Below are 15930 nucleotides of genomic sequence, written 5' to 3' on the forward strand. Positions count from 1 at the left end.
TCACAATCGAGTGCATGAAGTGTTAAAGGGTACCAATTATCTCTATTCTTAAGAGCCCTAATATGTTCACCCATACAATCCCTCAATCTCCTGATGGTGCTGCCTATGTACACTCTATTGCACTTGCATGTCACAGCATACACTACATATGTGGTATTGCAGTCAATATGTGTCTTGATGAAAAATGTCTTCGATCCATTGTAGCTGAATTGTAGTGTACCATGCATAGAGAATCTACATACGTTGCAATTGCCACATCGAAAAGACCCTTTGTTAAGTGAGTCTAGCTATGTTGGAGAGGGTTCTTTCAATCTAGGGTAGCTAGGACTGATCATATTTTTGATCGTCATGCCCCTACGGTAAGCGATCGATGGATGGGAATCCATGTATTGCCATAGGGTAGAGTCAGAGCTGAACATAAACCAGTATTTTTTCAGGATTTGATCAATTTTAGAAGACCACGGATTTTAGTTTGTAATTAGTCTCACTGGATTTTTAAGTATATGTCCTTTGATTTTATTAGGTTGTAGTGTATCCTTCCTGGCCAGTCTTAAAACCCTTTTTTTAGCTCCGCGTAGTTACGATCTTTCACCCCTAGAGGGTTTCTCCTAATATGAAAAACTAACGTTGACATTTTCATGCCATAACTGGTTGCAGTCTTTACCTTTGCTCACAAAGGCGTACCTTCCCCCACTAATGAAACAAAAGTTCCAACGTGGAGAAGCTTGAAAAAGACTTGAAACACCTGAGGGGGTTATCTTTCTAATGACCCCGCCAACTTAGGATGGAATCTTTGTCTCCTAATGTGGGAGGCTGCGCTGCTGCTCCCCCACATCTTCCTTACACCTTTGGTGGTGACCCCACTCTCCTGGGGCCACAACAGATTCAGTACTAGGCATTTTTTTTTTAAGAAATGTGGCCAGGCTCTGCAGGCCATTATGAGGCGTTCATCGGGCTTGGCATTGAATTATTTAACAACTTTTCACCCGCTGCGAAGAACCATAATGCTGGTTTCTTTAGCTGCTTTGTCTCCAGGATGCCCGGTCCCACCAGCGTACCCTGCATGCACATGAGTCTTTTGGAGAGCAGCTTGGGTAGCCCACCCCCGGCTGCTCTCGCCGGCTCTCTGCCCAGCACACACGTGCGGGAGCTGGCACTTCATTTCTGGTCTACCAGCTCCTGCGGGCTGATGCGTGCTGTGCGGCTGGGCTGCATGGGGGCGCCCCCTCCCCTCCCTCTATCTTCCTCGTCGGGCCTAGGGATAGGGTCCTGGACCCTGAGCACTTTGCAGGGAGCGCGATGGTGCCCCCGGCTTCCGCTGCTGCTCTGCCAGGCCCAGGGATGGGATCCTGGACTTCCAGTTATCTTCAAAGGGAGCGTGACAGCGCTCCATGTCTTTCCCTTCGCTGTTGGGCCTGGGAATGAGGTCCTGGTCCCGCCTTCATCTTCCTCCTACAGGGATATACAGTAGACACTGAGGACCCCACAACCTGCCACCTTCTGGTGGTTTTGGTGGGCTGCCAGTAAAAAAAAGTCTCACCTTCCAAAGTTTGCAGGGTCCTTGAATCCTAGTGGAGCATTGTGTTGGTTTTCAATTTTGTTTTGCTTCCTATTCAGTGTCCACATTGAGGCAAGGTTTAGTGACTATTGTGTGATCGGTGTTGGCTACTGTCCTGAGCCTATTCTTCTCCTATCGCCATGGATGATTGCCACAACACATAAAAGGTGGGACGGCCGAGTTTCATTTAGGGAATGTGTTTATCGTTTTTAGGGTCAGTTAATGTGATTCGGCAAAAGGGATTTGGCTAGATAAGTCTTACCACTGATATTGGGAAGTGTAGAAGGAGAGCACATGTGCAGGCTGGGTTATCTATTTTGTGTAGGTAACACATGGAGTCCAATGATCCATAGTGGTACATTGTCAATTTGTAATTCACACATTACCCAACATTCAGAATGCATCCTTCATAACTGAAACGGGAGCTACGGCTATTGCAGGGCATTATTGAATATTGTTGTTTCTAGCTATTTAAGTGGCGTTTCCAGCCTGTTTACTCTGCTGCCTCTCTAGCTTTTTTCTCACATTACCATGTTTCCTTTAAAATAGGGTTTTTGAAAGATTGTTTTTGTTAGCACTTGTGATAATTTAAGGTTTTAATTGACTTCCCAATACAAATTGTAGATAGGCTGTAAAAATATGATTTCAAAATTATTTAATAAAAAAATTATTCAAATATATTGTGAATTTCCCTTGTGGGTTCCTGCACACATGCTGTAGTTATTTCCTCTTTGAGTTCATTGAAGTTTCCCATGATTGTTAACCAAAAGGCCTAGGTGAGCTCTCAGGGTTGCTCACCTCAGTCATTCAACACCCATATGTCCTTTTGTCAGATATGTCTTAACTGGGTTATCATTAAATGTAAAAAAAAAATCCCCGAAAATAATAAACTCTTACCGAAAAGGTGAATTTGATTTTCGCCCGTCCTTGGATGTCGGATGACATTGAAATTTTCACCTCAAAGCTTTTTGTGACATTTTTCTAAAGGCCCATGTGTTTTAAGTGATCCTCGTCACTTATTAACAGTAACCTGCCTGACTAACGTTGCTGTACATTTTACAAAATCTGACCCGTTCTGTTATTTAAAAAAACATTGTCAAAAGTATTTCAAATAAGATACTTATCTGCATAATTATGTGCACTTTCTTTTCTGTTATTTTAATCTATTAATTGTTTTAGGTTTAGTTAATGTGGTTAATATTTGGAATGCTATTGAACTGCAGTAGATGCATTAAGTTTTCTGGCAGTAAATAAACCTAATTTTCTGTGATTTCTTCAATTTGTTGATCATTCATTGATGTCTCCTATCTGTGATAGAAAAGGTTGCCTTCAGAATTTTTTTTGCTATTTTTAAACAAATGAAAATGTTATCTAATAAACTATTTTCGGTTACTGAAATGGTTGTGGATTCTGTTATTTGGATATTAATGACCCAGTCATGTTGATGTGTAGCTACTGCTCCAAATGTAAGTATAACTTCTCTTCTAATTGCAGAGCACAAACTCCGATTTGCCTACAAGGATAGGTACAGTTCCTCCTTCGTTGTCCCAGAAAACCCCTCAGGTAAGAAATCCAGGTTTATTCTTCCAACACTAGAGATTAGGATCGCCAGATAGCTGTGCGTGCCAAACGCCTGTGACTCTATATAAATTACTGCATCAGTTAAAGCTATTGAAGCGGAGGTAGAAAATGCACTGATTGGTTACATGAAAAGTCTTGAGCAGACACTTAGTGAGCTCCCATACCTACTATAAAAGTGTTGGGGTGGACACTGTTTAGAATGTTACCTGTAGTAGTGTTGCACATATTTGGAAACACTACTGTGTCTGAATTTTTAAGTTATTGAGAAGATGTAAGCGGAGTCGATATTGGTAGAGGGATTTTGGGGTCTTTCTTGTTGGCAGTGTTACTGAGATTTGCAATCTGAAGATTTACCCTCAAATTGCCAAACGATAAGTTTCTGTTGTCCTCTGAGCTTAAAGGTGAAACGTGTCCTTTTTGAGACTAGCATTAATATGTGAAGTGTGAAATTGATTAGGGTGCTGAGGAAGCTAAAATGGGAAAAATGTGCCGTATACGCTGAAGCTTTAAAACCCTGAGAGAAAACGCAAGAAAGGTGGCTCTTGAGCCAGTTCTCTTTTCTAGCTCAAGCGGACAGGATTGTGGAACACTGAGCAGGACGTTTTTGAGTTTTCTTTCCTTAGGAAATAGATACCAAACAGGCCTTGTGAAGAGGCAGCACGACGTCCGAAGATGAATAGAGGAAGAAATACAGTCTGTCTCTTGAGGTTTTTGACCGTTACTTATGCCTAGGACTGAATATGGCAAGTTAAGGCAATGAACTTGAAGTCTTTGTTTGGCAGAGAAAACATTCCATTTGTCAGTGACCATCCTAGCACCTAGGAATACTGTCTTCTGTGGGATGAATTATTAGTGTCTTGTTTGCGAGTTCCAGGGCTGATCATTATCATATTGGGTTCAAACTGCCTGCTGGACTTGAATGAAAGAGGATGCCCACATTAATGGGGCCTTGAACTGGTAATGAATCCCGCACGCCAAGAAACCTGGGTGTATCTGATGACTAGAAGTCTCTCGATGATGAATTAAAGAATTTCCTGATAAGTTAACATATGAAAATCCTGTTTCTTCAGGTATTAGATTAACCTGCATAGATGTATTTATTTGATATTTTTATAGCATAACTGTCATCTGACTGCATTTGTACTCTTTACTATTTGAAATAAACAAATGCAGGAAAATATAAACTATACATGTAAGCATAGCAATTGTTATGATATGAGATTGGGGGTTTGGCAGTGATTGGTATGTTATGTAAAAAAGTTAGTGGGTGGAGTACAAGCAGGGCAGTTGATTTAGTGATGGCGACAATTGCGGAAATCTCCTTCAGGATCATATGTCATGAACACTGCACCCTCCTGCCCATGTGCAGGATCCTAGTGCATCTTATTAAAAATATTTTATTTTCTAAACATTAATATTCATGGGGTAAAGTCTCTTCAGTATAAAGGTACGCCTTGATTAGAGAAATAATCAGTAAGTCTTTTTAATTTTGAAAAAGAAGCCAGTCAAACCAAATAGTCGCAACTTTAGTAAAAGGCATTTGCAAATGCAATAGGTCTCGCATTTACTCAAGTTTGAGCTATTGACATTGTAAATGTCAATGCCTTTTATTTGTTTTGGTTTTTAAAACCTAAATAAAAGACATTGTCATTTACAATGCCAATAGCTTCAACTCAGGTAAATGAGAGAACTATTGCATTGCAAATGCTGGTTTCATCCCAGCTACTTGGCGCTACCCTGCATGGGAATTCCTACTTGGCGACTGAAGCTGCTGTCCAGAACTGCCCATTCCTTCCTGACTTCAGTGACCGCAAATTATCAATCTTCTTGTCACAATTAAAACTCATCCATTCTGAGTGCTTTATTTGATTTTTCGAAGGTCTCTGTTAATCCAAATCTCTTTACATATATGCAGAGGAAAATTATTTCACAAAAAGACTGACCAAGACCAGCTTCTCAGTGGTCAAGAAGGAGCCTGCGCCAGACAGGGTCTCCCTTTCGTGGCCAGTGCAGCCAGAAACACAGTGAAAGAAAAGAACCACTGTTCTTCGAACACAGGACATAATGTTTTCATTCCTAGTGATTTATTATCTTTGGCAGTCTTTAGAAAAAGAAGAGGGAAAACAACGGTCTACTTGGCCACAACTCTGACAAAGAAGAAGCTCCACCCTTACCACGGTCTATGCATGCGAATCCTACTGCCACTGGGTGTATGCACCACAGTAACCAGAAAAGTCATTCCTTTGCCAACTTCGGCTAGATATATACACCGGACTAGGTTTCGAACTATTAGTCTGAATGAACAATCCTCTCGAAACAAGGGACAAATGAATGGCACTGCTTGATGCCTTAGTCCAGCGTGCCGCATTGTACCCATGCCAGGTAGTAAATTATACTACGGCACGTTTGGTATGAACTTGTAACAAAAAAAAGACTAATCTGATAGAGAGTACTAGCCGCAGATTCCTTCACGTAGAATATCCCCAGTTGTGAGACTGGATCCAGAAACCTTTTTCCCACAGTATCTCTGCGCGCCGGGGGCGGGCAGACATCACGCGACTCCGCCCAGGCGTCGTCCGCGCACGTTACGTCAGCGAGGTCACATATGACCCACCCCAGCGCGCCTACGTCAGTTTTTTCCTTTTTCGCGTGCAACGCGGATCGGGTCTTTGTTACGGGCCTGTATTGGGCCCTTTTTTCTCTGTTTCTTTTGGTCGAACAGTGTGCGAATGCCTTCCGGCTTCAAAACTTGTACGTTTTGTGGGCGTCTTATGTCGGCGACGGACCCACACCTCATTTGTATGTGGTGTTTGGGGGAGGATCGCGGCCCCACTTACTGTGAGGCCTGTCAAGAGTTGAAGCTGAAGTCGTGGCGGGAGTGCCACATGAAACTTCTCTCGAAGTATCTCTCCAGGTCGTCGTCCTCCCCTCGGTCTGCTTCGGCGGATGGCTTCAGGTACGGCCGTGGTCGTCGTCCAAGCCCTTCTCCGATGTCACGTGAGCGTCGCACCCCGGTGGGTAAGTGTCGCAGTTTGTCCACGGCTTCCGGTTTTAGGCCTGCCGGGGGTGTGGACTCTCCGCAGGTGATGCGGCCCTGCGTGTCGTCCTAAGCACCGTTTCACTGTGTTGGGGCATAGAGTCCAAATGGAGACATACGAGGCGGCTTTGCAGGCCTCACAGGCGTCTCCCTGTCCTAGGGCATCGGTCACCCCTCTCCTTGCGCAGGGCCCTCCGCGGCCCCGCCGTAGGCTCCGGCGCCGACTGGTTCGGATCCAGGCTTGGTGGATGTGGTGCTGTTGGGGTGGGGCTCCTCTGGGGCACCTCCTTCAGGCCACGGCGTCTCTGCCTCACCGCAAACTCGTGCGGGCCTGGCCCGGATGTTGCCAACAACCTGGGGGTGTTGTACCGCGGATTCGTCTTCGGACGCTCCTTCTCCGGAGGCTTGCTGTATTTTGGTGTCATCCTCCCCGGAGACTAGTCGCCATGTGTTGTCTTTTTCACCGGCGTCTAAGGGCCGCTCCCTGCCCTTCCTGAGGCAGTGGTGTTTGTCGGAAGAGCAGCAGGTCCCTCATTCTGACTTTCAGGTCTGGCCTTTGCCCATCCCGCTTGGCCTTAGTTTGCCGCCGTCGCCCACGGAGTAGCTGCTGTCCCCACCGCGGGCCCCACGGAGGCAGGTGCGGCCTTCGCTCATGCTGTGTCCATGGCTGTGGGCATCCTGCGTATGGGTGACCCAGTGGCTCACTTCCAGGCGGACCATCTGTTGGAGGTCCTCCCCTAGGGCTCTGGTGGGAGGGAAATCTTACTTCCCTTTGAAGGGTCCCTCTTTTCTTCCTTGACATGGGCTTGGAGGAGGCATCCTGCTTCAGGGGACCCAGTGCCTCAGCATCTTCTGCACTGGCACCTCCCGGAGCCGTGTGACCCGGCGTGCCTTTCACGCCACACCTCTGCCTCCAGTCCTCTTTTGCGTACTGCTTTTTCCTCCCTGCCGCCGCTGTTGACTCCTCCATCACGAGAGGCCCGCTGGTTGTACTCTTGGGGGCGCAACATGTTTGCCTCGACCAGCACTGCCCTGCGGGCCCTGAACAACTTGTGTGTGCTGGCTCGGGCCTCCGCCTGTTTGTGGGACTCGCCTGAGTCTCTAGGATCCGGAACATCAAGCTTGTTGCGGGGGTGTTTTTTCCCGTGGCTTTGTTTTTCCTCTGCTGCGGACGTTTTTCCAAAGAGGGTTCCTATATTTGGGACTTATCGTGCCCTGGGTGGCTGTCATATGGCTTGCGCTCTGCTGGAGGGTTCTGGTCGCCTAAGGGGTGCCTCTTCTCCATGGCGTTGTGTGGGTTGCTTTGCGCATGGAGGTCGTGTGTGCGGCCACTCATGTGGTGTGCCCGGGCATCTACTCCTCTCCCCGCTCCTGGCCTGAGGTCTGGGATGGTCCTATGTTCCCGCTTGCCAGGTGACACCTCTTCGGCCTCGGGTGCTTCTTATTCTTCCTTCTGGCGGCTTTGCCTGCCAGCGCTGTTCTGGCTGACAGGTTGTCTCCACCTGGAGTGGGTTGCCTTCTTTCCCTCGCTTCCTTGGGTCTTCTAGGCTTCTTCTTCTAATTCTTCCTCCCCCCTGTCTTTGCATTTGGTGGAAGCTGTGTTACCTTGTGGGGCAGTGGGGTGCCCGGCCTCTCCAGCCTTTACCCTTGGTTCCTCTTCAGCCTTCTTCTCCCTCCTATGGCCTTTTGGGGGGGGGGAGGGCGGGGGGGGGGGGTCCCCTTGCCTGGCAGGGACGAGGTTTTACCTGGTCCACAGATCTGGTTCCCTGTGGAACCCTCTTTTTTTTTTTTTTTTTAAGCGTTTTATATAGCGCGAACTAGACCCGAACTGAATCGGGTATCAGAGCGCTTTACATATTTTCCAGTTACGTTACATGAGGACACACTTTCATTTTAGGCACGGGGAGATTAAGTGATTTGCCAGAATCACAGTAGGTTTTTGGCGTCGTTACCGAGACTCGAAACTCTGTTCTGTATCGGCTGGTGGGGTCCTTTCGCAGTCCCTCTCTCTCAGGGGATATTGATATGGTATCTATTCTACGTGAAGGAATCTGCAGCTAGTAGTCTCTATCAGATGTACAAGTAATTTACCTTCGGTAACGATGTGTCTGGTAGAGACGCTTCTCTTCCAGGGGATCCTCATCAAAAGTCATAAGCACTGAATATTCCCACCCATGTGCGGGACCCCGGAAACAATATAAAAATATATATGTAAAAACACATATCTCGCTCCAAATATATGTAAATACATATATCAATTTTCTCACACCAATGCAGCCCTAAAACCAAGGCTAGACAATGTAAGCACTTGTATATGTACAGCAATTAGAAAGGAAACAAAAAAACACATTAGGTCAAATAGTCCTTGAACTTTGTGTTTTAATGAGTAAAAACACTCATAAATCTTGAAAATTGCTCATAAAAGACATTGTCAGCCATAAGCTGCATTGAAAAGTAATAACACAGAGACTGAAAGATTTCTTCACGGACCACCCTTCCTCCCCTATTCTGCGAGGACCCTTGAGTTGGTCTTCAGTACTCGCCTCCCGGTGGGGGGCTGTGTCTCCTGTGAGTGCCTTCTTTGTTCTTGACGGGTGGCTCCGTCTGGAGGCGGTTCATTCCTCCGTTGGTTCTTTGGAGGATGGGGTTCCGGTGCCCTGCTGCTCGGCTCCTCAAGTTTTGGGGGGGATTGCTTTCTATCCCTGTCCTCCCTCCCTTACCTTCCTTCCATTGCTATCCGCTGATTAAGGGTCATCTGGCCATGTCTTGCCCTTGTCCCGTATGGGTGATTGCCCTACATGTTGGAGTGGCTTGGAGGTTTGTTGTCCCGGTCGGTCTTGGGACTGGTCCCATTCCTTGCTCAGGATGGGGGTGGTAGGTTTACTTCGTGTGCCATGACTTTTTTCTTTGCCTCCGGGTCATAGGGATGGGAGGCTGTATGTGCTGGTAGGGTGACTGCACAGGGTTCTGCTTCTTCTTCTTCCTGCCCTGCCTTGGGTTCTGTGGTGTGACTCTACTGGGGGTAGTGTTAGACAAAATTTCTTTCCAAATGTTCTGCTTTTTGCACACTGTCCCATGCTTCCACGTTTTTTTGTCTGGTGGTTCTGCGTTGTGCTGCAGAAAAGTTCTCCAAAGAAAACGGACGTAGGTGCGACGGGGCAGGTCTTATGTGACCTCGCTGACGTCACGTGCGCCGATGACGTCTGGGTGGAGTCGCGTGATGTTGTTCCACCCCCAGCACGCAGGGATGCTGTGGCTAAAAGTTTTCTGGATCCAGTCTCACGCCTGGGGATATTCTATGTCAAGGAATTTGCTGCTAGAATCGTCTCTACCAGATAAATCGTTACCGAAGGTAAGTAACTTGTACTTAATGGAGTGTCCTCTGCATCTACACACAGGACTGGCTTTTTAAAAGGTAAAGTGTTCTCCCAGGTTTACAAGTTTGCGCTGCTTTATTTTCACATAAAGGTGCATTCATTCTTTCAGGTGAGCAGAAGTTTTTTCAGTCATCCTTGGAGTGGATACTCTCACAAGATCCTTGAGAGTACTCTTCATGTGAAGAGAGAAACAAGCGCAGCTTAATCGCTCTGAAAGGGGGAAAAAAAGCAAGCGCCATCTGTTTCCAATTAACGCGAATGCGAGCAACTATTTTCATCAGACTTCCCTAAGGTCTTGGATTGGATTACAAGCCTTTTCTGACAAAAATGTCTTTTCAGGAACTTCGCTTTTTGTGAAGTGCTCTGCCTGTGACAAGAAGGCCCATTCCAGCCCCCATGACTTGTGTGTGTAGTGAGTCTTCTGAAGGAGCTTTGTCACAGCCTCAGGCAGATGATGTTTAGGAGAACCCTGAAGAACAGGCAGAAAATCTGGCTGCATGCTCTACAGGAAAGACTCCAGGAGTTTATTTCAGAGAGGAGAACGCTGACCTTGTTTCCCAGGTGCCCTCACCAAGACACCGTTGCGGGAGAGTGCCCCTTTTTGTGATGGTCACCTCCACCTTTTGCTTGGTATTCAATGCAATTTTGACAAAGTGCATTGGGTTCCTGCTATCCGTGTCCCCAGTTTCAGATCTCTTTCCTTAAACTGTACAATTGTTTCCCCAATTGGCAATACCGTTGGCATCCCCTGTTGGTCCTTAGTAAGTGGTACCACTGATACCTAGGGCAAGGAGGCTAAAGAGGGGCCCTAAGGGCTACAGCATTTATTGTGCCACCCTAAAGGACCCCTCACCTAAGTCATACAGACTGATGTTGCAGGCTGCATGTCTTACTGCAGATAGAAGTGAAAACCCGACATGGCTCACATCCCCGTGTGCCATGCCTACAGACACTGCATGCCTTATAGGTCAGCTACCCATACAACAGGCTTTACAGCCCTAAGGTTGGGTGTACTATACTACATGTGTGGACATATCTGCATTAGCAGAAATGTCCCTGTGGTATCTAACCAATTCTTAGATGTCACAAGTGAATAATGAGGCCATTTTAAGTACGTGAAATCCATAACATCGGACAAGTGGGTCTAGCAGATCGTCCAGGAGGGCTGTTCTCTGCCTTTCCTCTCTTCCTTCCAAACCAGGAACGGCTGATGGATGATAATTTAAGGCTGCTTCGAGGGAGTTACGGTTCTCTAGGCCAAGGGAGCTGTAGAAAGGGTCCCAGCTTCAGGAATACAGTGGCTGCTGTCCCCCCTACTTTCTGATTCCAAAGATTCAAGGTAGGCCACAAGCACTTTCAGTTTGCCGTGCTCCCCTTTGGTCTTACCAGTGCCCCTCTGTGTTCACCAAGGTGATGGCGGTGATCGCAGCTCATCTGTACAGGTTAGGGGTGTCAGTCTTCCCCTACCTCGACAAATGGCTATTGAAGGCGTCCTCTCCCCAAGCAGTCGTCTCCCACCTTCAGACTACGGCAGACCTCCTGCATTTGCTGGGTTTCTCTATAAACGTGCCGAAGTCACACATGACTCCTTCTCAGATGCTCCCTTTCATCGGAGCTGTTCTGGACACAGTGCAGTTTCGGGCATATCCTCCCGAGCAGCGAGTCCAGGATATTCCAGTTATGATACCGATATTTCAGCCTCTATCCTGGATTTCGGTGAGACTAACTCTGAGGCTGTTTGTCCTCAAGGCATCCTGCTAGTAAAACATGCCAGGTGGCGTATGCGGACTATGTATTGGGACCTGAAGTTCCAATGGGCATAGCATCGAGGATATCTCACTGACCTGGTCCTGATCTAGGAAGGAACTGCGAGAGATCTGCAGTGTTTGTTGATGAACCATGATTAGGTCAATGGCAAACCCTCACCTTTCCCCAGCCAGATTTCAGTCATGACGGATGCGTCCCTTCTGGGAAGGGGCGGCAATCTTGGAGAGGTGGAGATCAGGGAGCACCGAAGAGGAAGAGGATGTCCTATTTGAAACCCTCAGTACCACCAGAAGTCTTCCCACACACTACACATGCTCAAAGGGATGACCAGGCATGTAGATGACATCTTTAATAACCCAGTGAGAGCTCGTATTCTTACCCCTAGAGTAGATGAGAAGTATAAGCACGCACCATCGGACCCAGAATATATTTATATAAGGGGACAGTTACCACTAGACTGCATGGTTGTGTCCAATGCAAGGAAAAGAGCCAACTCCCCAACCGCAGATCCTCCACCCCTGATAAAGAATCAAAACTTTTTGATGCATAGGGTAAAAGGGTGGCCTCTCGGGCAGGGAACTTCTGGCGTGTCTCAAACACTCCTGCATTGCTAGCACGATACGACCATGCAAACTGGGACAAGATGGAGCAATTGATGCAATATTTGCCCCAGGGACACAGATCTAAAGCACAAGACCTGGTGCATGCAGGACAACTTCTAACAACGCAATAAGATGTTCCCTAGATGCTGCAGACACTGATGCTAGAGTTATAAACACCAGTGTCTTCTTAAGGAGGCATGTCTGGCTTCAAACTAGAGGTTCAAACCTCCATATTAAATGAACCCTTTGATAAGGAAGATCTATTTGGCCAAGTGGTAGATTATTCACTAGAGAAAATGAAGAAGACCCTGTGAAGAGGCCAAATCCATGAGAGCCATTCAGTCAACGCAAAGCTGTGGTTCCTTTTGGCGCTCTTATTACCACAGAGGTTCTAAAAATACCTCCTCAGAGACCACCTCCACCTATAAGGGCAAAACCAACCCTCTCCATCTAGGGGTTACTTCAGAGGGGGTTACAGAGGTAACAGCGGCAAAGTCGGGGGCAGGGGTTCAAACACATGCACCTCCCCCGCCAATACAAAGCCGTGACTTGCCTCCATTTCCCCCCGACCACTTTACACTTGTCGGGGGAAGACTATCAGATTTCCTACTAATCTGGCAGTCAGTAACAGATAATTGAGTACTATTAATTATCCGTTCTGGTTACTACCTTGAGTTAGACACTCCTCCAAATGTTCCACCAAAGTCACAAACTTTCACCAGATCACCTACACCTCCTCAAACAAGAGGTTAGGTCTCTGCTTCTAAAAGGGGCTATAGAGCCCGTGCCACCCCAACATCCCTGGTCGCGCGTGTACTCCTTTTACTTCCCAATTCCCCAAAAGATGGTTCTCCCAGACCAATATTAGATCTCAGAGAACTCAATCTTTACATTCATTCAGATAATTTACACAGGGTAACACTTCAACTACTTCCTCTGCTGAAGAAAGGCGACTTTCTGTCTACTCCAGATTTAAAAGACTCCTATTTTCATATTCCAATCCACCCCGCTCGTCGCAAATTCTTCAGGTTTGTGGACGCAGGTCAACACTTCAAGTTCACTTAGACGACTGGCTTTGATGAGCCAGTCGTCCATGTATGGGAAGACATGGATGCTTTGTCGTCTTAGGTGAGCAGCTACTACTGCCCCCAGAATCTTCACAAAGTGTCTGGCAGTAGTAGCTGCTCACCTAAAAAGACAAAGCATCCATGTCTTCCCATACTTGGACGACTGGCTCATCAAAGCCAGCACTTACCAGCAATGTCTTCTGCACACTTTCAGAATGATTCATCTACTACATCAACGAGGATTCAGAATCCGAATCAATGTGACAAAATTACATAAACAACCAGCCAATACTCAGGACTACCTAGGAGCCACGCTAGATACTCAAAAAGCTCTGGCCTTCCCCAGCGTGGCCAGAATTCAAAATATTCAGGCTTTAGTTATCCAGTTTCAACCCAATCATTGGATTCCAACTCGGGTTTATATGCAACTGATGGGAGTTATGGCATCTTGCATCATAATAGTCTCCATGCCAGGCTGCAAGTGTCCAGTTCAAGAAAACTTACCCATTAGTGGAACCAGTTACAGGGTCTATTGACCAATCTACGGTTTGTAAGGAGCTGTACTTCTCGCTCTCAGCAGTGGTGGAACACACAATTTGTGAAAAGGACAGCTGTTCATAGACCCGGTTCCACAGATAGTATTGACAGTGGACACGTCCCTCCCTGGCTGGGGAGCTTATCTACAACATCACACAGTGCAAGGCCTGTGGAGTCAATAGCAGAAGTTGCTCCAAATCCATCATTTAGAGCTGCTTGCAATCTTTCTAGCCCTCAAGGCTGTTTCAGACTCAACTGGATGGCAAAGCTGTCTTGGTTTTGCGGGGGGCGGGGCTCTCTCCAGCTGTCCCACTGAGCCTAATACATCTGGAAGTGGGCCATTCACCACAAACTTTATCTCTTAGCGGAACACTTCCCAGGAGTGAAAAAGCACATTGCAAATATCCTCAGCAGGCAGAGGCAGCGAATACACGAATGGGAACTCCACCCTCCGTTTCTCCTCCCATACTTTCAAAGTTGGGGAGTCCCTCACATAGACCTGTTCGCCTCATACCAAAACGCAAAATGCCAAAACTTTGCATCCAGGTACCCACACCTGCAATCCATGGGCAATGCACTATGGATGAACTGGTCAGGGATATTTGACTACGCTTTTCCTCCTTTCCCACTCATTCCATTAGTGGTTCACAAGCTCAGGCAAGCGTTTCACACTAATCTTAGTAGCTCCCACATGGGCACGTCAACCTTAGTTCACGACCCTGTTGGAGCTATCTCTGGTTCCGCATCAAAAGTATTTTACTCCATTCTCCTCACACAGAGCCATGGAGAAATCAGACACCCAGATCCCAAACAGCTGAACCTCGCGATCTGGTTCCTGAAATCTTAGTTTGGTTACTTAAACCTGCCACCAAAATTTGACATTCAATAGGAAGGCTAGAAGACCTACTACAAGGGCCTGCTACGCAGCTAAGTGGAAGCGATTTGTTATTTATTGTGGTAACAATCATATCAACCCTCTTGATGCTTCCATACAAAACATCATCTGCTATCTGTTACACTTGCAACAGTCAGCGTTGGCTTACACCTCCATCAGACAACACCTAGTGACAATAGCTGCATATCTACAAAATAGACAGCATTTGTCGTTCTTTAAGGTACCAGTGATCAAAGCCTTCATGTAAGGTCTAAAGAGTCATACCACTTAAACTTCCACCTGCTCCAGTGTGGAATCTTAACATAGTCCTCACAAGATTAATGGCCCCACCTTTTGAGCCCATGCACAAATGTGAACCACAGTTCCTCTCCTGGAAAACTGCTTTCCTTATTGCAATCACTTATTTAATGAGAAAGTGAATTACACGCATTAACCATACAAGAACCATTTTTCCAGCTACATGGAGACAAAGTAGTTCTTCCTACCAATCCTAGATTTTTACCTAAGGTAGTATCTGCATTTCACATAAAACAGTTGATAGAATTACCCATATTCTTCCCTCAACCTGATTCTGTGGCAGAATGAGCTTTACACACCGTAGATGTTAGAAAAGCACTAGTGTACTACATTGAAAGGACAATCTTTTCATAAAACAACTCTTTGTTGCTTTTGCGCCACCACGCGAGGGAAATCCTATTTCCAAATCCGGTATTGCAAGGTAGATTGTTAAGTGCATTCAAACCTGCTATGCAAGAGCAAAGAACTCTAACTGTACCCCCAGGGCACATTCCACTCGCGAGCTAGGGGCCACCATGGCTTTTTTGGGAAACATTCCCGTAGTGGACATTTGCAAAGCTGAAATATGGTCTACACCACATACATTCACTCAACACTATTGTGTAGATGTGTTAGCGAGACAATAAGCCAATGTGGGTCAAGCAGTACTTGAGACACTAGTTCAGACAACTCCACCTGCTACAGGTTAGCCACCGCTTTGGAAGGATACTGCTATATAGTCTATGCACAGCATGTGATCTACAGCTTACATGCCTCGAACGGATAATGTTGGGTTCGAGGCATGTGGGCTGCTGAATTCATATCTATAGCATAGATCGCCGCCTAGTGTTGGGTCCGGATGATTGCACATTGTTTTCCTGGAAGAGTCTTCGAAGTATCACAAGATAAGTGGCTCCTCCCCTGGACTACAGTGCGCATGGGCATCGACGGATAATGTTAGTTACCCAGTAAGCATCTGTTCTTGGCATGTAGAGCTGTAGATTCACATGCGCCCACCCACCACCCCGATACCTGTATCTGTAGGTTCGAGGCATTTGTGCTGCTGAATTCATATCTATAGCTTAGATCGCCGCCTAGTGTTGGGTCCGGATGATTGCACATTGTTGTCCTGGAAGAGTCTTCGAAGTATCACGAGATAGGTGGCTCCTCCCCTGGACTACAGTGCGCATGGGCATCGACTCCATCCCCAGATTATTTTTTTCCGCCATTGGG

At 46.7% G+C, this 15930-nt stretch overlaps 1 protein-coding gene across 4 annotated transcripts in view; it reads left to right on the forward strand.

Moving 5' to 3' along the window:
* FBRS (fibrosin) overlaps window positions 1-15930 on the forward strand; it is a 430176-nt gene that overhangs the window by 249049 nt on the left and 165197 nt on the right. For all 4 annotated transcript variants that reach the window (XM_078652840.1, XM_078652841.1, XM_078652842.1 and 1 more), the window contains one exon: window positions 3053-3121. In XM_078652840.1, the coding sequence (XP_078508966.1) occupies window positions 3053-3121 (69 nt within the window). The remainder of the gene's footprint in view (window positions 1-3052; window positions 3122-15930) is intronic.

This window comes from Lissotriton helveticus, chromosome 7, assembly GCF_964261635.1.
Source record: "Lissotriton helveticus chromosome 7, aLisHel1.1, whole genome shotgun sequence".
Taxonomy (NCBI): Eukaryota; Metazoa; Chordata; class Amphibia; order Caudata; family Salamandridae; genus Lissotriton; species Lissotriton helveticus.